Here is a 25,068-nt window from a genome sequence, read left to right on the forward strand (position 1 = left end):
AAAGCAACCATGGAAAGCACGTCACCCTAATCCTTCGCATCGCGGGTCAGCCACAAGTACAGGGTTGATGTGAAGTACAAAAGATTTTAATTTATCCCCGATGTCTACGGTTTATTAGTGAATCTCAAAATAGTCTAGGACATTTGGGTTTTTCCATCTATACGGTCAAGCCCCGCTTGATTCCAGACTCACATGCCTCATGCCAGAGAGTAAATATCACAGGGAGGCGGTGGCCTGGCTCCAGACCCTGCGCCTGTCCAGAATACCCAGCGGGAGATTACTGGGGACGTTTCGCCTCAGGCTGGCGTGTCTCACCATTTCTGTAACTCGTTGGCACGGTAGCAATGGAAGGATGAAGGAAGCATCTCTCTGGGCTTTTTTTTTTAATGCATCTGAGTCTTGGGACTCAAAATCCCTTGGAATTCTTAGCCTCCAGGGGCAGCTTGAACTGCTCAGCATCAGAAATGAAGCACTTGCTCTCACGTCGGTTTCTTTCTTGGTGGAGGGACCACTCTGCAGCTGCCCGTCAGATGGCTGAGGCACCGTTCAGGGCCTTTCCCTCCATCCCTGGTGGCCCGAGTGACTGCCACCACCCAGAGCGGGCGGTGGTGAGGTCGGGTGCCGGTTCAGCCCGGCAGAGCCAGAACTTGCAGACCCGGAGATGCCCAGTCACCTTTGCAGAGCCGGCCTCACGCCTGCTGTTTCACATCTGAAGGGCATTGCCTGTGTGACAGCTGTCCTTCCGCATCGTGTTAGCTTGGCCCCAGTCACTTCCCCAGTTGGCCATCTGCAGTGATAAAATCCTGCCCCCGCATGAACACAGCCTTTCCCTTTTCCACCTTGGACCCAGTATGCTTGTGTTTCAGCAATTTATGCCCCGGGGGCCAGTCTTACCAAACATGTTTGTGAAAGCATCTTCCCCAAACCGATGTGTCTTATCTGTGCTCCATTAGGTTCACTGTTGGGGCTGAAGTCTTGGTTTCTCCTCTGTTATTTTAGACAGAATAAGAGTATTTAGATAGTGTGTGTATTTAGGCTCCTGGCCGTTTTTCTGTTTGTTTCAGATAATCTCTGAATTTTTTGTCTGCCTTTTAATTTTATGACCTTTTGGATGGGAAATCTGTTTGGTAACTCAGTCTATCAATCACTCTCTCTTACGTTATTTCTTCCATTGCTTTTATTTAAAAAAAAGATTCCCACCCAGACATCAGATGAGTATTCATCTTTGTTACCATTTTTGCAGCTTGTTTTTTTTAACACTTACCTCTTTAATCGATCTTGGATTTATTGTTGTGTAAAATGTAGGGAAGAAATATATATTTATTTTACTCCTGTACATGGACAGCCCCTTGGAACTTTGAGTGTAAGCATCTTTTTCTAATTTTGTCACCAGGCTTATTATGGCCTTTGCTTTCCATTACAAATACTATCTTCAGATATGTAAGTAACACTAAGCAGTGTTCCTCATTCCAAAGAGGTCTGAACTCAGTGATAATAACATCGATCCCATTTAGAGGATTTTTAGATTTTCTTAACCAAAGTCAAAGAGTGAGCTTTGCAAGGAGGTGGCAAGAAGTGGGTAGGAACACAGTGTCCCGGTCCTCTGCCACCTGCTTCACCAGATCACGTCATGGGGGTGGGAGTGGCCCAGGGCTTCTCCCCAGAAGAGGACATGCCTGGGGGTGGCAGTACGTGGGGGTGACAGAAGACTGTCTCCCGCGGGCCCTTCTCAGCCGGCTCCGCTCCCTGAGGCAAAGGACGCAGGAGCCTGAGATGCGTCGGATGAGATTCCCACCGTGAGGAGCCCATGGGTCCGCACAGCTGCTGCTCAGAGAGGCGTCTTGTCAGCCAGGGTTGGGAGGGGCGGCCCCAGGCCCCCTGTCACTGACGCATCCCCCCTTCCTTCCTGTGACCCTGTGCCACCCAAGTTCTCCTTCTCAGCCTGCGCACGTGTTTGGAGAGACATCTTTCGGATCCCACTGCTTATGTGGGATCCCTTTCTTCCTTCAGGGTCTTTAGCTGGCATCCTCTGTGTCTTTTATTGAATGAATGGGTTTCAGCTTTTGCTTCTGTTGACTCTCCTGAAACCCCTTCTCTGCTGTTCTCCCTGGCAGAGCCACTGGAACCTGTAACTCGGGATAGACAGGAAACGGAGAGATTCCTTGTACCGTCTGCCTGGGAGTTGTCTGCTTCTGCCCCCTTCGTTCATTCTCCGAAGTGGCGGCCGTGCTGGGGTGTCCACAGCAAGAGCTACCGGGCATGAGCTTGTGTTGGGCACGTGTCCTGATGGAGCCGCACAGATGCTGCCATAATACCTTCTCTCTGGTGTAGCTGCGGTCGTGTTTCATAACAGACCCTCTTATTTTTACCTATACCATAAACTACTTTTTTAAAGAATGAATAGATGAAATGTGTTTTAATTAAGAAGCATAGCAAAACTTCTTAAAACGACACCAAAAAAAGCCACCCAGAGACACCGACTTCTCCTCGGGTCTTGCTCACCGGCCCCATCACACGCCGGCGTCTCGCCTCCCTCCAGGGTGAACGCAGCCGTGGCTGCGTCCCCAGCAGAGGAGTTGCTACCCTCCCGGGGCCCCTGAAGGTGGCACCCATGGAGACTTCCCTGGGATGTCCCGCCCGCTCCCCCGGGCACACAGCCCTCGGGAGGCTCCCCTGCTTCCCTCTTCACACTGCGGCCCCCAGACTCCCGCTTCCCGGGGCAGCTCTGCGTCCCGTGTGCCAGCGCTCGGCCCTTCCAGCGTCTCGGGGGGATTCGGGGCCACTGCAGTCACAGGGGTCTGTATCGGACCGGGAGCAGCCAAGCATCAGAGCAGAGAGAAAAGGATCAGGGAAAAGCCCTTGACTCTTACCATGCAGTGAAGCTGATTCCACTTACTAGGCAGTAAAGTGACCGCAGCGCAGGCGTGGCCTTGGCTGTGGGACCAGCACCGTCGTGCTCACACGCTACCCGTTGTTCTCGTCATGACCCCGTGAGGCCATCTTCACCCCAGATTACAGAGGAGGAAGCTGAGCAGGGAGCCACCCGTGCGCTGGGACAGACGGAGCCCGGGTGTGTGTGCTCCAGGCCGCGGGCCCCGGGCTCTCAGCCGCAGACCCACCGGGAAGGTGAGCGGCCAGGGCACCAAAGCAGAGGTGGACCCCGGGGAGCCTGAGTACCTCAGTGTGAAAGAGGAAACCGGCCGTGGAGCAAAACGCAGGAGACTGTCCTGGGGCCCAGGGACAGGAAGGACTTCTGTTCTCTTTAATTGTGATAAAATATGCGTAATAGGATATCCATCGCTTTAACCATTTGTAAGTGGTGTTAGTAAATACATTTGCAATATTGTGTAACCATCACCGCTATCTATACCCCAGACTTTCTCATCATCCCAAGCAGAAGCTCTGTCCCCATTAAACAGTTCCCCACTTCCCTCCTCCAGCCCCTGGCACCTACCCTTCTACTTTCTGTCTCTATGAATTTGACTTTTCCAGGGACCTCATATAAGTAGAATTATATGGTATTTGTCCTTTTATGTCTGGCTTACTTGGCTTGGTGTAGTGTTTTTAAGGTTTATCCCCACTGTATAGTGTGGGTCAGAATTTTATTTTTTAGGGCTGAGTGATAGCCCATTGCGTGGACAGACTCCCTTTTGCTCATTCAGGCATCCATCAGTGGACCCTTGGGTTGCTCCCATCTTTTTGCTGTTGTGAATAATACTGCTGTGAATGTGGGTGTCCAGTATTTGTTGGAATTCCTGTTCTCAGTTCTTTGGGGAATGGAATTGCTGGGTCATGTGGTATTTCTGTGTTTAACTTTGTGAGGAACTGCCAAACTGTTTTCTACAGTGGCTGCACCATTTTACATTCCCACCAACTTCTCCACATCCTCACCCACGCTTGTTATTTTCCATTTTTTGTGGGTTTTTTTTTTTTTATTATAGCCATCCTTGGGGAAGGACTTTTTAAATAAAACTTTAAAAGTACATATCATAAGACCAAAGTATGAACGACTTAAATACCTGGTCCGTACGGTGGTATTCATCATACTTGTCACACTTAGGAATATTTGAGGAAAGTTTCTGCCTTCACACACGCAAGGCCATAGAACGTCACTCGGACATTGCCCTGGGTGTACCAATTTGCTTGTGGAATCTTGGAGTTGTTCTTATTCTCAAGTGGTGATTTTGTTTGTTTTTTTGTTTATTTTTTCCTCAAAACTAATCCCATCTGTATTCCCAGATGGCTAAACTTTAGGCAGTGTCAGCACTGAAAAGAATAATATTGGGGGCTTCCCTGGTGGCGCAGTGGTTGAGAGTCTGCCTGCCAATGCAAGGGACACGGGTTCGAGCCCTGGTTTGTGAAGATCCCACATGCCGCGGAGCAACTGGGCCCGTGAGCCACACCTACTGAGCCTGTGCGTCTGGAGCCTGTGCTCCGCAACAAGAGAGGCCCGCACACCGCGATGAAGAGTGGCCCTCGCTCTCCACATCTAGAGAAAGCCCTCGCACAGAAACGAAGACCCAACACAGCCAAAAATAAATAAATATTTAAAAAAAAAAAAAAGAATAATATTGTAATTGGTTATAACACACTCATTTTTTAAAAAAAATCCATAATCCATAGTTATCCTCAGGAAGAGGAAGAGAAGGGATTTTCCTCTTGATTTCTAGTCCCATCAGAAATGAGAACATTGCCATTTTGTAACCCTAAATGACTCAAGCATCCTTGATCCGTATAAGCAAGGATCATATACGTAAGCTAACGGATGAAGGATTGTAAGGGAGCCCACAGGTCATTCCACACCAAATTATCACCCCTCAGGTTATTTGTTACTTACAAGGGGATGTACACATCTTTGCAGTGAGAGGCTGATGACTTGCCACCTTGCCCCAGTGGAATTTAGCATCACTGAGCAAGGGTAACACGGCACCCCTCCCCCCATCTGCTGCACCTTGAGGCCTGCAGCGTCACCCGGGAGGTATTTTTGCCAAAAATGTTTAGCCTCAACCTTATAAAGCTTCCAGACCTAACCTCGGTTTATAAGACATATAGGAGTTAGAGCAACCAGTAAAGAAACAATCAGACACACCTAGGAACAATCTACAAGAAAACTGACCTGGACTTAACCAAAAAGCCCACAAAAAGCACAGGGGAAAAAAAGATGCGGGACCATTGTATTCTAGAAGCAAAAGGAATAAGGAAATATAACAACCAGATCTAACGTGTGAACCTTGACCGAATCCGAGGTTGGAAAAAATAACAGCTGTAAATGACATGGCAGGGTGGGCAGGATTGGAATATAGATCAGAGATTAGATGATATTATGGAATGATGGTGAATGTTCTTCAGGGCGGCAGTCGTGTTAGGGTTGTGTAAGAGATTACCTTGTTCTTAGGGAATGCTGCATGTAAATGCACCTAGGCGTCAAGTGTCACAGTGTCGACAATTTATTGTCAGATTTGTGGCTAAAATGTGTGTATGTGTGCGGAAAGAGAGGGAGATAGAGAGAGGGGGAGAGAAAATGTATCGAAATGTAAGCAGTTGTTGAATCTAGGTGGAGGACTTAGGGGTGGGCATTCAACCTACTCTTTCAACTTTTGTATATGTTTGAAAAAGTTTGTAACAAAAAGTTGGGGGAAATTATTTATATCTGATGTCTTGTGTTTCACATCCTGCCTTTGAAAGCCTTCGATTTTTCTGTCTTGCAGTTCGGGACCGAGTCAGATCAAAGATGGAGAGAGACATTTTGGCAGAAGTGAATCATCCTTTCATCGTAAAGCTTCATTACGGTAAAGGGAGTAAAAAAAATTCCCTACTGTTGAGAGGACCTAGACCAACCCTCCCCCAAATCAGAGGAAATTGACATAGATTCCTGGTCTCAGCATCCGGCCCTGTCTGGGGTGGGGCTTTCTCCCCCGGGTTCCTGAGCCTCGGATTCTTCCTCTCTGGGGGAGGAAGATGCCCTGTTTTCGTCTCGAAAAACCGAATCTGAGGGAGCGAGAGGTTACCCTTAATTAAATTATCGCCATGGAGAAAGTGGTTTTAAAAGAAGGTCTCGACCTAGATGGGGTGAATCTATGACATATTTTTGTGTTGTTTCAGAGTAAAGTGCCTATGACCCCATAGTTTCTTTAAACCAGAATGGTAACATCTCCTGCATTTTAAGTAAAGACTATATTTTAGGCATTTGAAAGACGGTAGCGCTTTGAGCCCTCAAAACTGCCTTTCAAGGTAGGCTATTGTTTCCATTTTTCAGAAGAGAAAACTGAGACTCAGATGGAATAATTCTGATTTCTGAGGCCACATATCTGCAATGCCACACAAGGCTTCTTCGTTTGCTTTCTGCCGTTTTATCTCCTCGGAGAAGCAATAAGTGAAATCTTCAAATTAAAAATAATGAGATGGCGGCTCCAGAGTCACGGCAGAGTGCATTACAGCTTTGTGCCCTAATTGAGTAATTAATGTGGGCGAAGCGCTGGGCAGAACAAGGACAAATCCCGTACCTTGTTGGTACAGGGGCTCGGGGGCGGGCAGAGTTGTAGGAGACTGTCCGTGACTTTTACCCACGTCGGGAGTGAAGGCATGAACACACGCAAAGGCAGGAGGACAGAGCTCTTTGCTCGTGAATTTCTGATATTCCTAAGAAGACAGTTTAGAAAGTCCTGTTTGGAAAGCACGTGGCCTCTCCTTTCAGAAATAATAAGAGCCAACATGGATATGACCTTGCGGGCAGCCGCGTGGTGACCAGATCCCTCGGGCCACGGGCAGGTGCCCTTAGATCCCAATGGTGGCGGCAGGCTGACTCCCCCCCCCCCCCCATCACACGGCCGCCTCAGCGCTGCTGATTTGCTGGTGTCAGATCCGATCCAGGTGTCATTTCGGTTGGTTTCCTGGGTGTTTTTCTGAAGAAGTTGAGAACTGGGGTCTTACAGAGATTTTTAAAGGCAACCTCCACGTTACCTCTGTGATTGATCAAAAGATACTTGCCCTCCATCTGCCCGCCAAGCCCTAGGACAGAGCATTCATCCACGCTGCAGTTTACACAATTCTGACAAAGGGGTTTCTAGTTAGAGGCTTTATGTTTCTAAAACCCCAACATTTATAATGCTTCTGTCATTGACTTTTAGAAAATGAAAAGTTCCCAAGTGTGTGGGGATGTCAGCACCCCTTCCAGCCATACTTCCTTTGTGTGTAAAACAGATGCCACATGCCAGACCAGCGGGAACATTGAACTGACCATCCAGTAGCCATGGTGGTTAGTTTCTCTTGAGCCTCACGCACATGCACCGTCCCCCCCCTTTGACCAAGGCATGCCCTTGCTAGTGGCGGGCGGGGGCTGAACCGTGAACTCCATGCCCGTAACTGTGGCCCTCAGGGACCAAACTGAGAGCACGAGCGCCGCTGCCACCAGGTACAGGTAGCTGGGCCAACCCGTCCCCAGCGCAGCCGTAAAAGAAGGAGCAGATGGTGGATATCCTCGAGCCCTGAGTTGTACCGAACACAATTCCATAGGAAGGAGAGGGGACTCGTCCCAAATGATCGAGGCGATCGTCCTGCTCTCACCAGGCACCTTCCAGCAAAGCCAAGTCTCTAACAAGACACGGTTGTGCCCAAAGCCCCGTGTCAATAGTGGTGATGAGAGCAACTGGAACCTACACATGCTTTTCTCCGTGTGTCTTTCAATCCCTTTGTGATTAAAAAAAGACAGGAAGAAGGAGAGAAGGAGGGAAGGAAGAAGGAAGGAAGGAAGGAAAGAGGAAGGAGGCGGGGAAGGGGTGGGGAGAGGAGGAGAAATAACCTCCAGACCATGAATAAAAGTGAGAGAGACAGAACTCATCACCGTCGACTCCCTTCCCCAAGTCCTGCCCTCACACCGCTGTGCAGTCTCCAGCCCGACCCCAGTCCTGTTTCTGAAATGACCCAGGGTTACAGGCTACGCGGTATTGTTTGAGCCAACGAGAGACGGGCTTTTTGCACTCAGAGCCTGGACCCAGGGGAATGATGTCCACCGCAGGGGACCATGACGCCGAAATGCTCTCAACTCTCTCCTTCCGCAGCCTTCCAGACGGAGGGAAAACTCTATCTGATTCTGGACTTCCTGCGCGGAGGAGACCTCTTCACCAGGCTCTCCAAAGAGGTACACGGAGTGCAAGCTGTGGGTTTCTGCCTAGAATTCGAGGGACAGGAGAGCACGGCGGGGGGGTGCGTGTACGTGCGTGTGTGTGTGGTGTGTGTGCAAGAGAATGTGTGAAAGTGCATGTACATGCCCGCACATGTGTGTGTGCAAGAGACTGTGTGAAAGTGCATGTACATGCATGCACGTGTGTGTGGTGTGTGTGCAAGAGACTGTGTGAAAGTGCATGTACATGCATGCACATGTGTGTGTGGTGTGTGTGCAAGAGAATGTGTGAAAGTGCGTGTACATGCACGCACATGTGTGTGTGCGAGAGAATGTGAAAGTGTACATGCACGCACGTGTGTGCAAGAGAATGTGCGAATGTGTGTGTACATGCACGCACATGTATGTGTGTGTGCAAGAGAATGTGTGAAGGTGCATGTACGTGTATGCACATGTATGTGGTGGGTGTGCAAGAGAATGAAGGTGTGTGTACATGCATGCACATGTATGTGCGGTGGATGGCGTGTGTATGTGTACATATGTGTATGGTGTGTGGTGTGCACACGTGTTTTCAAGATGTTTCACAAGTCACACAGAGAAGAAATCTGTTGTCCTTGAAAGATCTTAAGAAAACGGACTCTTCCCAAGACCCCCGTGGAGCTCTAGAACCCTCCCTGTGTAGAGCAGATGGAAACTTGATTTATGTTACGTAGGGAAGACTTTATTTCACAACGTTTCACTTTCCACCGTAGGAAGTTGCTATTAACACGCTGACCACACATCCTGGGAGGGGCATCGGGAGCGTCTAATTAGGGCTTCACCCGTGAGCGCTCTGTGACCCCCAGGGCTTGTCCTTGACCCCCACTACCTGAGTTAGGAACTTTCCAGGATGTCTTGCAGCGCAACATGGAAGCTCTCTGGCCCCTGCTTCATGGGATGGAAAACCCAGCATCCTGCTCGAGGCAGTGATAATGCCAGGCTTTTAATCCTGATGATGCTGTGCAGTTTCCTTTATACAGAAGAGAGCGTGATGAAGGTGACGGCGTGTTGACACGACACGCAGAACAGGTTCCCGGCCCTTCTGACGCAACCTCACCCGGCACCGGGATTCTTACTGGGCTGTAACAGGGAGTTCGGGCTGCCCTCCCCCTTTCCTCACCACCCACTTTTACAGCAGGAGATCCCTCCATCCTGCGTGAAACTCCAAAATGCAATCAATCAAGGTGGAGCGGCAGTGGGGTCCCCAAGACCTCGGGCTGCTCTCTCCCTCTGTTTCCTGATGGTCCCTCGGGCAATGGCACAATTGATGTATTGGACTCTTGGAGATACAGGTTGAAAGCACAGGCTGGAGGATTCAGATCCAAGTTCTCCAAAAGCCCTTTTGGATCAGGTCTCTGGTCCCTCAACCTGCCTCACAGCTGAGCTCACGTTTCCAAAGATGGCAAATCATTTACCTCGGCCAGTTTCTCTTCTGATGCCTATTGATTTGCTCCCTTTCCCCCAACCCTCCCACCCCGGCCGAAGGAAGTCAGGCCACTGGGGGTTGGTCTGTCCAGCATCCAGTGTGACACACCTTGTTGTTGGGCTTCTTGACCAAAAAGGCAACACGCAAGGTACCCATAGGACCCTTTATTTCAGAGTAGAAGTGAAGTTGTCCAGCCTGGGCTCAACAGGGTCTCGGAGTTCACAGAAACACAGGAAATGAATGATACCCTAACCCTAACCCTATGTAAAAAAGTGTTTCCCTTCCATTCTCTTCGCCGGGTCCACTAGACAACATCCTTGTGTGTGTCGGTCTCCGTACTGACTGCCTTCAAGAACTCACATCCATGGGTGTTTCATTCCCATAGAGAAACCCTTTGTCATTTGCACTTGGAGGCCACGTAGAGCTGTGCCCTAATAGCGGCCAAGGACAGTAATACGGCCGCCCCTGAGCGCTGAGCTACAGACGTGCCTGTGTGGTTATGTACACAGATGGAGAAAGTCGGGCCAAAGAGAATTGGACAGCCAGCAGGATTTCCTACGGGGAAATCCTTCTCACAGGGAAGCCCACTGAGTATGCTAACCAATTTAGAAAAGAAATACCCAACCAGGAAAGGTGCCAGTCGAGTGTGGAAGACAGAACAGGAGATTCCAGAGGCCGGAGGGGCAGCGAGGGTTGGTGGCACCCAAATGTCATCCAGGACTTGGGGTGCATGTCCTCCGCACTGGGAGGCATCCCTTTCGTGAAATGGATGTGCTCCACCTTCACTGTTCAATTCCCCAAATTGCCCTTATTCCGATTCTGAGCTTCCCAGGCAACCTTCTGATTATGTATTGATTTTTCACGCATCTGCCTTCAGAGAGAATTCAGTCATGACGTGGATTTCTAGTCTCTGTGACATTCATTTCTCATGGTGCAGGTAAAGAATGGTTTCTGATACCATCTGGCTTGCTGGTAAGGTGACTACAAAATTACATGCTGGTTCTCACAACCGCAGGGACAGGGAAACAGTAGGAGACAATGACCTTGAGGTCTGCTGGGCGCCATGGCCTCTTGTGTGTTTTAGCTAAACCGGGGTCCCTCTTCCACCAGCCTCTCCGGCAAGGGGCACCCACCGATGCTACACGGGTGGGTTGTATTTGGTAGGACTCGTCCCACTTTGGGGAGATGGCAGTTCCTAGTTTGCATAAACCCAAGGGGTGAAGAGGTGAACTTGAAGGGAGGAGGGATGAAATTTGAGACATATTTTCAGTATATCCTTCAGGCCTGTTTATATCAGACCTTCACAGTGTGGCTTAGTTTTTTGTATTAAAGTGTTACATCAGAAGCACGCATATTAAAACGTAAACCCAGAAATACACTCCAGAGCTGCACGGCTTGTGGGGCAGGAAAGGTCGGGAGAGGGAACCCTGCCCGGGGCTCCGCCCACAAGGCCGAGTCGCTTTGTGGGGAGTGCCCCCTCCCCTTCACTGGTCCTAAAACTTTGCTGAGAACTCATGTTTCCATTGTAGGAGTCGGAACAGCCTTGTCTGGGGGCCGCGGTCTGTGGAGCGGAGCAGAGTCTTCGTGGGGCTGAGTGCCTCTGTCTTTAAAGCCAGCAGCCACAGAGCAGGCTTAAGTCTCGTTCTCTCTCCTGCCAGGTGATGTTCACGGAGGAGGATGTCAAGTTCTACCTGGCTGAGCTGGCCTTGGCTTTAGACCACCTGCACAGTCTGGGGATCATCTACAGAGACCTGAAGCCAGAAAAGTGAGTGAGGACAAGGCAGGGGATGGCCCTCTTGCTGCCCACGTCGCCTTGTTCCTGTACTTAATTCCCCAGTGAGGCCATAGCCTGGGGACATCCCGGTGCTGGCACCCCACAGGCAGGGATTCCACCTGCCCACCCCTGGAAAGGTGCCCAGACACAGGTGTGGCTTGTGCTGATTTGTGTGGGATGGTCCCAGCCCATTCTCACCTGACCCTCATGACACCCCCCAAGGGAGGCAGGGCTGGGCCTGCATCCCTGTGGTCCAGGGGAGGCTGGGCAGGTAGTGGAGGCTGGGCAGGTGGAGAGGGCTGGGCAGGTAGGGGAGGCTGGGCAGGTAGAAGAGTCTGGGCAGCTGGGGAGGCTGGGCAGGTAGTGGAGGCTGGGCAGGTAGAGGAGGCTGGGCAGGTGGGGAAGCTGGGCAGGTAGTGGAGGCTGGGCAGGTAGAGGAGGCTGGGCAGGTGGGGAGGCTGGGCAGGTAGTGGAGGCTGGGCAGGTAGAAGAGTCTGGGCAGCTGGGGAGGCTGGGCAGGTAGTGGAGGCTGGGCAGGTAGAGGAGGCTGGGCAGGTGGGGAGGCTGGGCAGGTAGGTAGACCACCATTCCTCCTCCCACATCCCCTGCCCTCCCTCCTTAGGTGGGACCCATCCTGCACTGGGAATGTCTCACACGCCACCTCCTCGCTAGTTTGTGTCTTCTGTGCCGGTCTCTTCCCCACCTCCACCTCCGGGTTTGGAAAGCCCTTTCAGCTGTCTCGACAGGCCCATTTCTAGGTGACGAGTCAGATGAGCCTTTCTGAGTTTTTCTAAAAGACAGTGGCACCAGATTCCCAGCCCAAAATCCAATAAGATTTGTGTATCTTTGGCAATGATAATCTGTAATATTATTTCTAGGATATTTTGCTAATCCAGTCTAAATCTTTTTTTAAAAGTTCCTCCAAATAATAATGTTCTTATTTCAGGTTTTTTCCTGCTATTTTCTGTGTAGAGCTGGCACAAACTAGGAGGGATCCACTTGAAAAGGAAGGATCTAGAGGATGCTATTTTAAGTTCATTTGGTTGACCTGACAGTGGTCCCTGCAGCGAAGTTGATGATTTTCTCCCTCTGGCCTGTGACATGGTTGATAACGGCCCCCTGTCCCCCCATAGACTGAGGTCCATGCCTGCCCCTGGATATGTGGGGCCTGGTGGGACCCCAAGGCTTGGAGCACAAGGCAGCCCAGGCCCTGAGGGCACAGGAAGTAGATCCCAGCCCTTGTTCCTGGTCCCTTACTTCTTCACCTGCAGGGAACTGAGAAAAATGCAAACTCCGCTCTGAGAAGTGGCAGTCGTTTAAGGGAAATGCCTGGGTTTGCCTGGAGACCAGGAACGTGGTGTATGTCCCTGATGCAAAGCGTATTTGCCTGTGACCAGAGGGAAGTGCTCCCCACGCATGGCTTCAGCTTAACCACCAGCTGGGTAGAGCATCACTGGCTGCACGTTTAAATGATGTTTAAATAACCGTGAAAGGCCCTCTCCTGAGTATCCCCATAAGAGCCACGTCCTGCAAACTCAGCATCGCCTTCAGAAAACAGGCGCTGAGGCCACTGTCACAGCCAGCGCGGCTGACCTGCTCACCTCTGCTGTGAGCTCTGCCGCATGAAGGCAGCACCCTGATTCTCCCTCTAGTTAAAGGTCAAAGGGATCTTTACAGTTAAAAATGGTAATGCGTAATTGCAGGATTGAAGAAAAAGGATTTTGTTGTCCATTAGAATTAGTAGGGAATTAATCTGGAAAGTTGCTCACTTCTGGGCAGAGATTAAGTATAACTGAAAAGCAAAGATAAGAACATTTGCTTCTTTCATTATAAATTGTCATCTTAATTATACACTGTAACTTTTTCCTTCCCATTTCCATAAAATAGTAGGTATGATTTTTATTCCCATGGCAGATTTTTAAAAATTGTGGTAAGATAAACATGACATAAAATGTAGCACCTTGACCGTTTTCAAGTGCACAGTTCAGTCATGTTAAGAGCGTTTACACTGTTGTGCAACCGTCTCCGCCATCCATCTCCCAGACTTTCTTCATCCTGCAAAATTGACACCCCGTCCCCATGAAACACTAACTCCCCACCCCCTCCCCCAGCCCCTGGCACCCTCCCTTCTATTTTCTGTCTCTGTGGATCTGGCTGCTCTAGGGACCGCAGGTAAGTGGGATCACACGGTACTTGTCCTTTTGTGGCTGGCTTATTGCACTCGGCGTGGTGTCCTCGAGGTCCATCCATGTGGTAGCCTGTGTCAGAACTTCCTTCCTTTCCCAGATGTGTTTAAGGTACCACATATCAATCCTCACAGCCCACGTCCTGGTCTCTTTAGATGCGGGCTGGTGCCTCCCAGGAGCTGGTGGAACAGAGTTTAATTACAGCAAAGAAAGAAACAGGGCAAGCCAGGAGCCCTGGGGACCTGTGGGCTGATGGGCTGGAGAAGGGCCTCGTGGAAGGCTCGCCTGCGTCCATCCCCTCAGACTTTCCCTCTGCCCTCCCGTGGACGTGAGCCTCACCGTACTCCAGAGAGCTGGGAGGAACAGGACCAGTGATCCCCGTGGGGCATCCGGACGTCAGACGCCGGCACGCCGAGAGCTTGGCCCAGGGCACCAGGAGGGACCCCGGGGGACCGGCTCCCACAACATGGCTCCCGGGGGCTGAGGCCTGAGGTGTCACAGACTGCCCCGGAGGTCGCGGTGGTCCCGAGGGCCAGGCGGGGCTCATGGAGGGGTCTGGCCAGAAGAGTGGGCTCTCGCCGACGAGGGCCCGCCTGGGTTCAGGAAGTCCCCTCTGAGCAGCTCTGCGTCTGCACAGGCCAGGGCACTCGCGGACCCTCTCAGGCCCATTCACGCAGGACAGGCAGCCTGGGAGTCCCCAGACCTTCCCCTGGGCTTGAGAGGGTCTCACACCTGCAGTCCCCAGTGTGAGCCTGCTGAGCCAGGCACAAGAACATGGGGGTGCCCTTTGCACCCCACACACCTCAGATGTGCCTACGCTCCCGACCCAGCAGAAGCTGCTGACCAGGGAAGCAGCGGTCTGAAGGCCACGTCTGCGAACAGCAGGTGACCTGCCGCCCCCCAGCCAGTGTGGAGACTGCTGCCCAAGGGCCTGGGCGGCTCCCCTGGGGCCTCCGTGCCCTTCCGTGTGTCTCGTCTCTTTTAAAGCATCTGTTTTCCTCCCCTTTCTTTCAGCATCCTCCTGGACGAAGAGGGACACATTAAGATCACAGGTGTGTAAAATTCCACCCGCCACCGACTGCAGACTTCACCCCGGCGGCCCTGGTACCTGGGGGCCGACTCAGACTAAAGCCCTCTCTCTCATCACACCAGCGTGTGCAGACAGGGCTGCCTTCCCCGTGGCCGTGGCTTAGTTCTGTTGGTGTGTGTCTTCCTGGGGGTGCTCACGCTTCCCAGGTCGGCCCTCCTTCCTTCTCTCCCTCTGACTTAAGACCCTTCTAGCGCCTTTCCTGCTGACTCTCAGCATCACTGGATGTTTTGTTCAAGAATCTCATCTTAGCATGTCTGCGGGGCCGATCTCCCCACTGAAACCTCAAACCCCTCCCACTGCCATCGGTTCAGCCGGAACGAGCACCGCCCCCCTTGCTCCGTGACCCCCGCTCGTGCTAGTTTCCTCTTGCCGTGTCACAATTACCAGCCTCGGTGGCTCAAAAGGGCATCAGCTGATCATCTTACAGCTCTGGTGGCCGGAAGTCCAAAACAGGTCTCACGGGGCTAAGATCAAAAGGGGTGCACTCCTTTGTGGAGGCTCCCGGGGAGGATGGTCCTGTCGCCTCTCCGGCCGCCCACTTCCCTGGGCTCACGGCCCCATGCTCCTCCTTCAGAGCCAGGGAGCGGCCCCCCAGTCTCTCTCTGACTCTGGCCTCTGCCCCCCCAAGTCCACGTAAGGACCTTGTGCTTCATCCTGGCGCCCCGGGATAACCTCCCCTCTCGAGATACAGCAGGGCCCCCTCTGCCAGGTAAGGTGACCTATTCATAGGTTCCAGGGTTGGGGTGTGGACGTCTCTGGAGGCCATTCCGCTGGTGCCCCACTGGCCGGGTCCTGGCCCGGTCTCCACTCACACCCGCTCCCCGTGTCCACCAGCGGGCTGCCCCTGCGCGAATGCTCCCCCCTCACCTCCAGTGGCAGCGTCTCTGCTTAGGTGGGGCACCTGCTCTACCCCTGTTCTGTCTTCAGAGCCCCCTGTCCTCTGCTCCTCAGCCCCACGCCGTCTGGTCTCCCTGCTGCCTGTTCCCTTCTCTGGGCTGGTTCTCCCCGCTCTTGATGGACCCCCAGTCCCAGCAGAGTGCACAGAGCAATTGACAGTTACTGCTCGTTAATGTCAAACAGTTAGACTTCTTAAATTTCTCATGAATTACGCACAAGAGCATGGCACTCATCTGACAGACCCTTTAGACGGCGACCTCCTGGCAGGGGCTGCACAGGTTCCAAGGGCGTCCGCAGTGTCTGCTGGTAGGACCTGCCCCCCGCACTGAGTCCAGTTTGACCTGCTGGGGCCTTCTGTGCCTTCTCACGTGTAGAACAGCAGAAGAAATTAACCCTTAACAAGCTGAGAAAGTAAACGTGACTTCTACAACTGGTTAAGGCAGTTCAAAAGTGGCAGCGTGGCATTTCGTGGCGATAGAAGGTCCTGCTAGTACTTGACCGGTTTTCTCCGCTGAGTGAGGAACTGCACGTGTATTATATAAATCTCACGTGTACGGAGGTAGCTGGAATAAGTATGAGCTACCACGTTAAATTTGTGTGTCCTATTATAGAGTTTTGGCTTCCTCTGTTTTAGTCATTGTGGTCTCTGTTATTTATTAGTGACCCCAAGTTAGTCGTTTGTAGTGGTTTGTCATCTTGGCCAGGCGTAAGTTACAAGCAAGCCCCGAGACTCTTTGTGAAGAGTGAGTCGCTTCGGCCGTGGGGGAGCAGACCACGTGGGTGCTGGAGACTCTCACTTAGCCGTGGGCTCACTTGGTCCTCACGTGGCCCCGGGAAGAAGGGATGTCGACCTTAAACTCACAGACGGTGAACCTGGAGGGCTCTATGATCTTAGAACCAGCGTGTTCACTGTGTCCTTCATCCACTGGGTGCAGTAACACGGGCATTGGAGGACGGCGGCCTTGGCTGAAGGTTTCGTGGGCAAGGTCCAGGGGAGGATACCCCATGGCAAATGCTCTGAAGCCCTGTGCAACTTGTCTGCCTTCCCCTTCATGCCTCACCAAGTGGGGACTTCCTTCCCGAGTGGCCTCCTGCTCGTAACCCCTTTCCCGCCCTTTCTTTCAGAACAAGCGCCCTCTTCCTGCCCTTCCATCGGGGTAGCCCCGCAGGCCTCTCCACTGGGGCCGCTGACGTCCAGGGTGTCCTGCTAAAAACAGGCTCCTGGGGAAGTGGTGTCGGGCGTCAGGGATGCAGTTTCTGGGTGCTCTCAGGAGCACTCCTGAATGTGTGGGTCCCTATAGAAGCTGACCGGGAGGTGTCGGGTTTGGCTCGGCTTCTGCGGGCAGCTCGGCCCCGGGAGGACAGTGGCGGGAGGTGGGCCGGCCGGGCAGCCAGGGGTCCACGTGCCGCCCGGAGACTGAACGCTGTGTGCTGTTTCTCTTTTAGACTTCGGGCTGAGTAAGGAGGCCATCGACCACGACAAGAGAGCCTATTCGTTCTGCGGGACGATCGAGTACATGGCGCCCGAGGTGGTGAACCGGCGGGGCCACACGCAGAGCGCAGACTGGTGGTCCTTCGGCGTGCTCATGGTATGGCGTGCTTGTGGTATGGCGTGCTCGTGGTGTGGCGTGCTCGTGGTGTGGCGTGCTCGTGGTGTGGCGTGCTTGGGATATGATGTGCTCATGGTAATGTGTGCTCGTGGCTTGACGTGCGTGCGGGGTGGCATCTGCGGTCCCCAAGGTTCCCGCGTGGCTGTCCCCTGAGCGCCCGCCCCTCCCTGGGGTTCAGAGATCCAGGAGTGACCCGAGGAAAACAGTGCCCATTGTGTGACTCAGAACAAGGGGGGGGGCCACCAATTCCTGACCCTAGCATGTCCTGGCAGCCTCCTCTCTGTCCCCCCCAGACTCCCACCATCAGGAAACAGAGCTGGGATTCAAGTAAGGATGCAAATGTGTTAAGAGTCAAACCTTTATACTTAATGCTCTTACGGGTTTAACATTAGGATTTTAAGGGATGCAGCTATCTCCAGATTAAAGGTATCTTTCTTATTTCAAACACAGAATCCCTCCACTTAGTCATCAAAATCACCATGAACCAAAATACACGTGGAGTGAAGCATTTTTACATCTACATCTAGAAACTTGGATTTTCTTTGGGTCATGTGTTCGCAGACAGAGCGTGCAGCCAACACCGTCTAGCCAGGGCGTTCTGTAGTCACAACAGAGGCGGGGTTGGCTGCCGTCCCCCGGTCCCACACGGTCCTTCCTCTCCTCCCTTCCCCCTCCCCCCACCCATCCCCCGCAGCCGGGCCCTGTGCTGGCAGCCCCTCCAGGCCCGCCATGCCCTCCGCGTGGACCAGACTTCCGAGGCTGTGAGTCTGACATTGACTGGATGGGAGTAGCATCGTGGCATTCCCGGCTTGTCAGCCCCCTCCTTGTGCATTTCACAAACGAGGAAACTGAGGCGACAGGAGTTTCCGTAGATCCGTTGCTCGGCCAGCACTGGCATAGCCTCCCTCCCACACACATGCCTCTCGCCCTGGCCCTGGGACCTCTGGACTGTGTCCTGCTCACGGTGCAGGGCATCAGCTGGGTGCCCCTAGGCTGGTACCCAGGAGGCCACACTCGGTCTCTCGGTTCTGGTCCCCGGCCCCGCGGGCTCGGAAGTGCTGGCTGTGATGGATTTGTCGGCACGGACGGCTGACCCCTGTCTGTGGGGGGCAGACACGTCAAACCAGCTCGGGAGGCAGTTCCCACGGCTCCGGCCGGGATGCCGGCTCCCGGGCGTACAGTAGGTGACGTCACACCACGCGGGGCAGCGCCCCCGTCTCCAGGGTCAGTACGTTCTCCCCCCGTCAGCCACCTACGAGGGAAGTCAGACTGTAATGAGAAGCCTGCTCCCAAAACAGAATCACAACAAATCAAGCACATTAATACAGGCAATGACGGGCCCAAGCTCGCGACCTGACAGGGGCTCTGGGAGCGTCAGCTGCCAGGGCGCTGGTGACGCCTGCTGTGTTCGTGGTCATGCAGACCTTGAATGGCCTCTGCCGGGATGCAGTCCGTCTCCACGCCGGAAGCCACGGGGACGTCCCGCTCTGCTTACCTTCCCACCGACCGTCTCTCTTTAGATACGTTGGTGAGACCGTCAGGGTAGCCTCTCCCTCTGCAGGGTAACTGCGTGCTTGGCTCTGCTCCTGTCCACGTGGGTGCTTCCCCGTTACCCTGTCTGGAGGGTGTGTAGTGGGGGGCGGGCATGGGGGCCTCGGCACCCTCGCTGCGGATTTTACCAGAAGTTTGATGTTGTCTTCCTGACACCGGATTCCAGGTCCGAGGTTACAGCTCTGCATCTTCGGGAGTGATTCCAATTCTTAAGCCCGCATCTGCCTGAGAAGCACGTTCCTCTGGAGGGTGGGGTGGGCTCCCGGAGGGGGACCACAGGCTTCATCCTGTCCCTGGATCCCAGGGATACTCGCGAAGCTCTTAAAGATGTAGGCTGGGCTCACGAGTGACCATACAGCGGTTCTCCAGGGAACCCTTGCCCGATGCTCTGAAGTCACAGAATGCCACGTGTGTCTCTGTGGAACTGATATTTAAAAGAGCAGGCGGCCGGCCTGAGCCTGGAGAGAAGGACTGTCTTACCGGCCAGCACAGCAGAGAAAACCGCAGCTAAAACCACGCACACATCAAAGCCACCTGGAGTTAGTTTTGTGAGGTTTCTAGGGGAGAGGGGAGTGGGAATATGCCATCCCCCTCGTCTGTTTCTAGATATATTAATAAAATCTATCCCATAAATACAAAATATGCCTTACATACTTTTTTCTGGCCAAAATCATTGCATGTTAAAGAAACAAATGGAGAGGCTGAAAGGGAAAAAAAGGGACAGTGAGGATATAAAAAGAAAGATGGAAAGAAAAACAGCTGAGAGAGAAGAGAAGCCAAAGGTAGCGAAGGAGGAGGGACAAGAAAGGGAGGAGGAAAGTGACCCGTTCTGAGCTGATGCCCCCAGTCAGGCTTCTCCCCACTTGTTTCCTCCACGTCTTCCCCAGGCTCCCCACACTCACTTCTGGAACCTCTTCTGGTTGCCCAGCTGTCGATGGCTGGTGCTTTGCCGCGTCGCTCTTATGGACCCTGTCATCTTGTGTTGTGAACACCCGTCCCTGTGAAGGTCTCCCGGGCACAGGGCGTGACCGTCACGCGTCCCTAGCGCAGGTGGCGGTGCCCGTGCCCAGGAAGGTCTGTGCCCCGAGGGTCCACAGGCAGTGAGAGCAGAGCGGGCCTGGGCTCCCCGGGCCCCTGCCCCTCCTGCCCCCATGAGACGGGAAATGCCCCTGGACTTTGGAGAAGGTGACCGGAGAGGTTGGCCCCTCGCCTCTTCCAGGAGAGGCCCGGCCTCTGCTGTCTGCCACGGTCCACACGCCAGGAACGGTCCCGCCACCTTGCTCTCGGGCACAGGACATTCCTCCCTGAATTACTCACTCCTTTGACAGACTCGTCCCCTCCACATTCGGTGTCTCGTAACAGCTGGGGAGGTGGATCACGGTAGCCCAAAGGAGGAGGGTCGTCACGGTGATGAGTCTGCAGGGCACTCAGGTCCGCAGAGCTTCCTCCCATTCGACCTGGACCCGGAGCTCTCTCTCCCCAGCCCTGCCCTCCCCTCCTCGCTCAGCCCCTCCACGGCACCCTCCAGAGAAGGACGGGTCCTCAGTCGACCCCATGGAAGGTGTGTGGCCATGGGCTGCAGGTCCCCATCCCCCTCTGCATGGCACTGAGCACCTTCTCACGGCCGTAGAGCTGAAGCACTTACTGTGTCCGTCATCCATCAGTCTCCCCACTGAATGCCAAGGTCCACAGTGCAGTTCTGTTCGCTGATGTACATACACCAAGCATGTAGGCCAGCGCCTGCACTTAATTGACCAGGATTTTGAGTGGGTACATGAACTTGGGCTGCATTTTGCCTGTCTGGGTCTCGCCGCTGTGAAGTTCGTTTGTTCTGAACTCTTGCTCCTGTTCTGTTTGGTCTGCAGTTCGAGATGCTCACGGGGTCGCTGCCGTTCCAGGGGAAGGACAGGAAGGAGACCATGGCCCTCATCCTCAAGTGAGTAAAACACCCACCTTGGGATCCACCCCAATACGTGTTAGCACCTTCTGTTATCAAGAGCTTCGGTCTTCGAAACCGGGACTGTTCAGTAGGCAATAACGGTAATGAGCATTCTTGGCATTTTCATGTCAGTGGGTGAAGCCAGTGGCATCTCTGAGTGATTGTGATGAAATCTCCTACCAAAGATAAAGTTTTCCATCAGTAAAAGTCATCTGAGTTGTCCAACGGCAAGGTCTTTAGACATGATGGTTGGTGACCTTCAAAAGTGCAGGTTCGGGGGCAGAGGGCTGCAGGGGCTCCTGAGAGAGCCTTCCCTTCTCTGCCTGTTGACCCGTTCGTGCACATGCCTGAGCTCTCCTGCCTGACATCAGCAGGAATCATGTGGCCCAAGTTGCTGAGTACAAACATAATTTTCTCCTAATTCTCATGAAGAATCTTTTAACACAAAAATGGGTTTTGCTCTTAGAACCCTAGAAAGAAGTCTAAACCCAGAGTCAGTCTTGCTGTAATATCTTTTAAAAAACAAACAAAACAAAAAACAAACAAAAAAACACATCATTTTATTTTTTTGGCCGTGCTGCGCAGCATGCGGGATTTTAGTTCCCTGAGCAGGGATCGAACCCATGCCACCTGCAGTGGAAGCGCAGAGCCCTAACCACTGGAACGCCAGGGAAGTCCCTTGCTGTAACACCTTCATCAGAGCAGGCTTCCTCTGAGCGAGATGTCAGAGGGCAAGCTCTGGGAGAGCGAAGCTGACAGAGGGCGGACGGGGTGGGGAAGTGGCCCTGGCATCCGGCAGGCCCCAAATTACTGTCTCCCTGCTCAGTGAGAGGGTGGGCCCACTGCACCTGCAGGAGAAACCATGAAGGTGCTTGGCCTCACGACCAGCTCTCTCAAACTCTGCTTGCAGGTGGACACACAACGTTTATAAAGCCAGGAGGCACCTGCAAAGCTTACGGTTTTGTAGATACGTCATTATATAAATAGAAGGAGAGCAGTTCATGGAAGACACCCCGTAGAGAGGATGTAAGCGGTGTTTCCCTGTGTCACGTGACCTTACACTGTGGATGACATGCGTAGCTACAGTCCACTGTGTTGTTTTTTTTTTTGATGGCCTCTGTTCCTTTTAATTTTAAGAGGGAACAAGACCTTTTTTTCTAAAGCTAGGATAATTCCCTCCAGCAAAGTCCAGGTGTGAACTTGTAACCTGTCGTTGGGGGTGACAGCATTTCTGAAGGGGCAGCAGCAAACTGTGGACACGTGGTTCCCGAAGCGAGGTCCTGCAAGGCCCTCCTGTCCGAGGTGTTGCCGCAGACCACAGCAGAGGCAGAGGAGAGAATCCAGCTGTCTCCTCAAGCCAAGAGGAGAGTCCTAAAATGTCAACCATGCTGGCATCTCTCCAAAGCCTTTTTTGTTGTTGTCTTGGAAACCATAGTTAATTTCCATTTAAAATGTTCTGTACATTCGTGGGATCATTCTTGTTTATTTTTACTGGCCTTGTTATTTTTAGTGAATCATTATATAGCTGTTGTAAACAGCTGCTCTGGGTCACGTGGATGTGATTGGATTTGTCTGTGAATGCTGACTGCAGAACCGCAGAGCACTGAAGAAAACTCTTGCTCCCTTTGGGTCTCATCCTTCTTACCCGAAAATACGACTGTGCTTTTCAGAGCCAAGCTGGGCATGCCGCAGTTCCTCAGTGTGGAGGCTCAGAGTCTTCTGAGAGCCCTCTTCAAACGGAACCCCTGCAACCGGCTGGGTAAGACTCCCTGAGGCCCCCGGGCACGCCCCAGGCCGCCCACCTGCTCACACTCAGCTCTGATCTGGCCCCGCATTTCACCACGTTCTCTGACAGCAAAAGGCCCTGATGCAGGGGTGGAAGTTCTATCACGTGTTGTCCGAGCTCTGAGGATTTCAAAAACACACGGTCGCTGCCCAAGTATTGTTAGCTAACAGTCACTGTTTTTACACAAAATGGTGGCATTTACTTTAGAACTCCGTAAACTAAAGACAGAACCCTGGAAAAGCCACCCCCTCTAATTTGTCTTTGAATGTTACAGAGAGATCATAATGGTTTGTCCAGTTCTGATCTGGATGATGAATTAATTGATTACTTTTTGTTAATGTCTCCATCAGTTCAAGAGAGACACTGAAATAATCTCTTCTAGTCTAAGGCCAACTTGTCGTTCAGCTCAGCAGATCTTAACCCGATTTAGAACACACCTGCCTCAGAATCCGGTTTGCAGAGCTGTGAAACATCAAAGTGCACGTAAACATCTTTGCACATCATTTCTGCTCCTGTCTGAACCCCTGAACCCGCCCGGTCTAGAGCCCCACCCCCGTCTGGTATCATCAATCTTTTAATGTTTGATCCCAACAATTACTTTGGGTTAATTACCCCTTTATTTTGATTCTGTGACTCCTTCCTGGTGCTCTACCCCCATCCAGTGTAGACACAGGCTCTCCGTACAGCACTGAGAGGCCAGGGAGCTGGGGAAGGCAGGTACACAGCCTCTCACATTCCTCTGCCGATTGGTTCTTTCACAAACCAGGTAAATAAGTCATTTCTCTTCCTGAGTCTCTGGTTCCTCTCGGGATGACAATGATACACATGGAATTCTGCACTAATAAAATTATCTCATTCAAATCCTCACAATACTTCAAAGTAGATAAAAGGAGAAATGTTAGATTCACTTATGAAAAGAGGTATATCCCTAAGAATTGCTTTTAGCTGCAAAGTACAGAACTCTTAAATAATTTAACCCAGCTAATTTAATGTTTCAAACTGCAGGTTATTTTTCTCACATTACAAGCCGTGTTGCAGTAGAGGGTTGTAAGCATTGGCTGGGCAGCTGAACTATGGCTCTCAAAAGCCCAGATCAGTCTGTCTTCTTAGTTTACCATCCTTAGTGTATTGCCTTTTCATCCTCACACGTGGTGCCTTGTGATCACAAAATGGCTGCTGCAGCTCCAGGCATCACATTCATGTTGAAGGGAGCACAATGTGGCTCCTGACCAGAGCCTCCCAGCTCTGTGGGCACAGGGTCCCATGTGTACCCCCCATGCCCCTGGGCCCCCGGGGCCCCCCTCACCTCCTCATGCATCCTAGGAAACCGGCCCCATCATAGCTCATCTTCTGGTCCTTGTGGTTGACGGACTATGCAGGTCTGGGGCACCACGTCCCTCTGGTGTTTCAGAAATGCCTGCTTTTTAGGCAACGGGGGGAATACTGGGGCTCCGTACTGATGGTCTCAGGCTGACCATCCACCTTTGGGAGGTAACTAATTAAAAACAGTCGCCCCCAGTTTGACTGTTCTGTGATGGGAGTGATGGAGAATGGCTTGGTGTTTCGTGTAAAATAGGATGTGGGGGTCTCTCGCCCTCCCCCCTCCTTTTCTCTCCAAGTCTCAACCCTCACCCTCCCTCGAACTATCTTTAGCTCACAACTTGATTCTTTTTTACTTTAATTTGAGCTGAGGATATAATTCTTCTCCCTTCGCCTGTAGAGAACTCCCTGAAATTTCACTGTAATTGGATTTAATGAATTGTGTGAAAATCTCAACTTGTTTTCATTTTATATGGAATTTTCTTTCTGTGGAAAAATTGGACAAAAAGTATCAAGATTTAGAAAAACACAAGAAAGATAATACATAAAATCACAGTCTTGAGGAATAAAATGGTGTATTTATCAGACCCAAACATGAGGTGAGGGTTTCAATTTTTACCTAAAGACCTCCCTGTGTCATAAAGCAGCTAGCCAGAGCAATTTTTTTCTTGCTTTCCATAATTACTATACTTTTTAACCAGTAAGAGCCTGTACAGTTCTTTGTGATATCTTATCCCCCTCCTGTCTTTTCCAATTGTGGTAAAATACACGTAGCAAAAAGTTTACCATCTTAACCATTTTTTAAGGGCACAGTTCAGTAGTCAAGTACATTCGCAGTATTGGGCAGCCATCAACACCATGCATCCACAGAACTCTTTTCATCTTGCAAAACTGAAGCTCTGTCCCCATGAAACAAGAAACCCCCATTCGCACTCCCCCAGCCCCTGGCACCCACCCTTCTGCTTTCTGTCTCTGTGTTTTGACTCCCCTTGGGGCCTCATGTCGGTGGAAGCATACAGAATTTGGTTTTTTGTGTCTGGCTTATTTCACTTAGTATAATGTCCACAAGATTTATCCGTATTTTAGCATATGTCAGAATTTCCCTAATTTTTAAGTTGAATAATATTCCGTGGAATGGGTGTACCACACTGTGCTTATCCATCCTCCATCCGTGGACATTTGGGTTGACCCACCTTTTGGCTGTTGTAAATAACGCTGCTACAAACATGGGTGTGCAAATAGCTCTTCAAGACCCTGAGTTCCAGAAGTGGGAATTCCTGGATCCTATGGTAATTCTATTCTTAATTTATTGAGGAGCCACCTGACTATTT

At 51.9% G+C, this 25,068-nt stretch overlaps 1 protein-coding gene across 2 annotated transcripts in view; it reads left to right on the forward strand.

Annotated features, from left to right (window-relative positions):
* Positions 1–25,068, forward strand: part of RPS6KA2 (ribosomal protein S6 kinase A2) — a 296,626-nt gene that overhangs the window by 222,161 nt on the left and 49,397 nt on the right. For both annotated transcript variants that reach the window (XM_061207550.1, XM_061207549.1), the window contains exons 4-10: positions 5,709–5,789; positions 8,058–8,137; positions 11,243–11,349; positions 14,559–14,596; positions 16,978–17,120; positions 20,558–20,628; positions 22,302–22,390. In XM_061207550.1, coding sequence (XP_061063533.1) covers positions 5,709–5,789; positions 8,058–8,137; positions 11,243–11,349; positions 14,559–14,596; positions 16,978–17,120; positions 20,558–20,628; positions 22,302–22,390 — 609 coding nt within the window. The remainder of the gene's footprint in view (positions 1–5,708; positions 5,790–8,057; positions 8,138–11,242; positions 11,350–14,558; positions 14,597–16,977; positions 17,121–20,557; positions 20,629–22,301; positions 22,391–25,068) is intronic.

Source organism: Eubalaena glacialis, chromosome 12 (assembly GCF_028564815.1).
Source record: "Eubalaena glacialis isolate mEubGla1 chromosome 12, mEubGla1.1.hap2.+ XY, whole genome shotgun sequence".
NCBI classification, from domain to species: Eukaryota; Metazoa; Chordata; class Mammalia; order Artiodactyla; family Balaenidae; genus Eubalaena; species Eubalaena glacialis.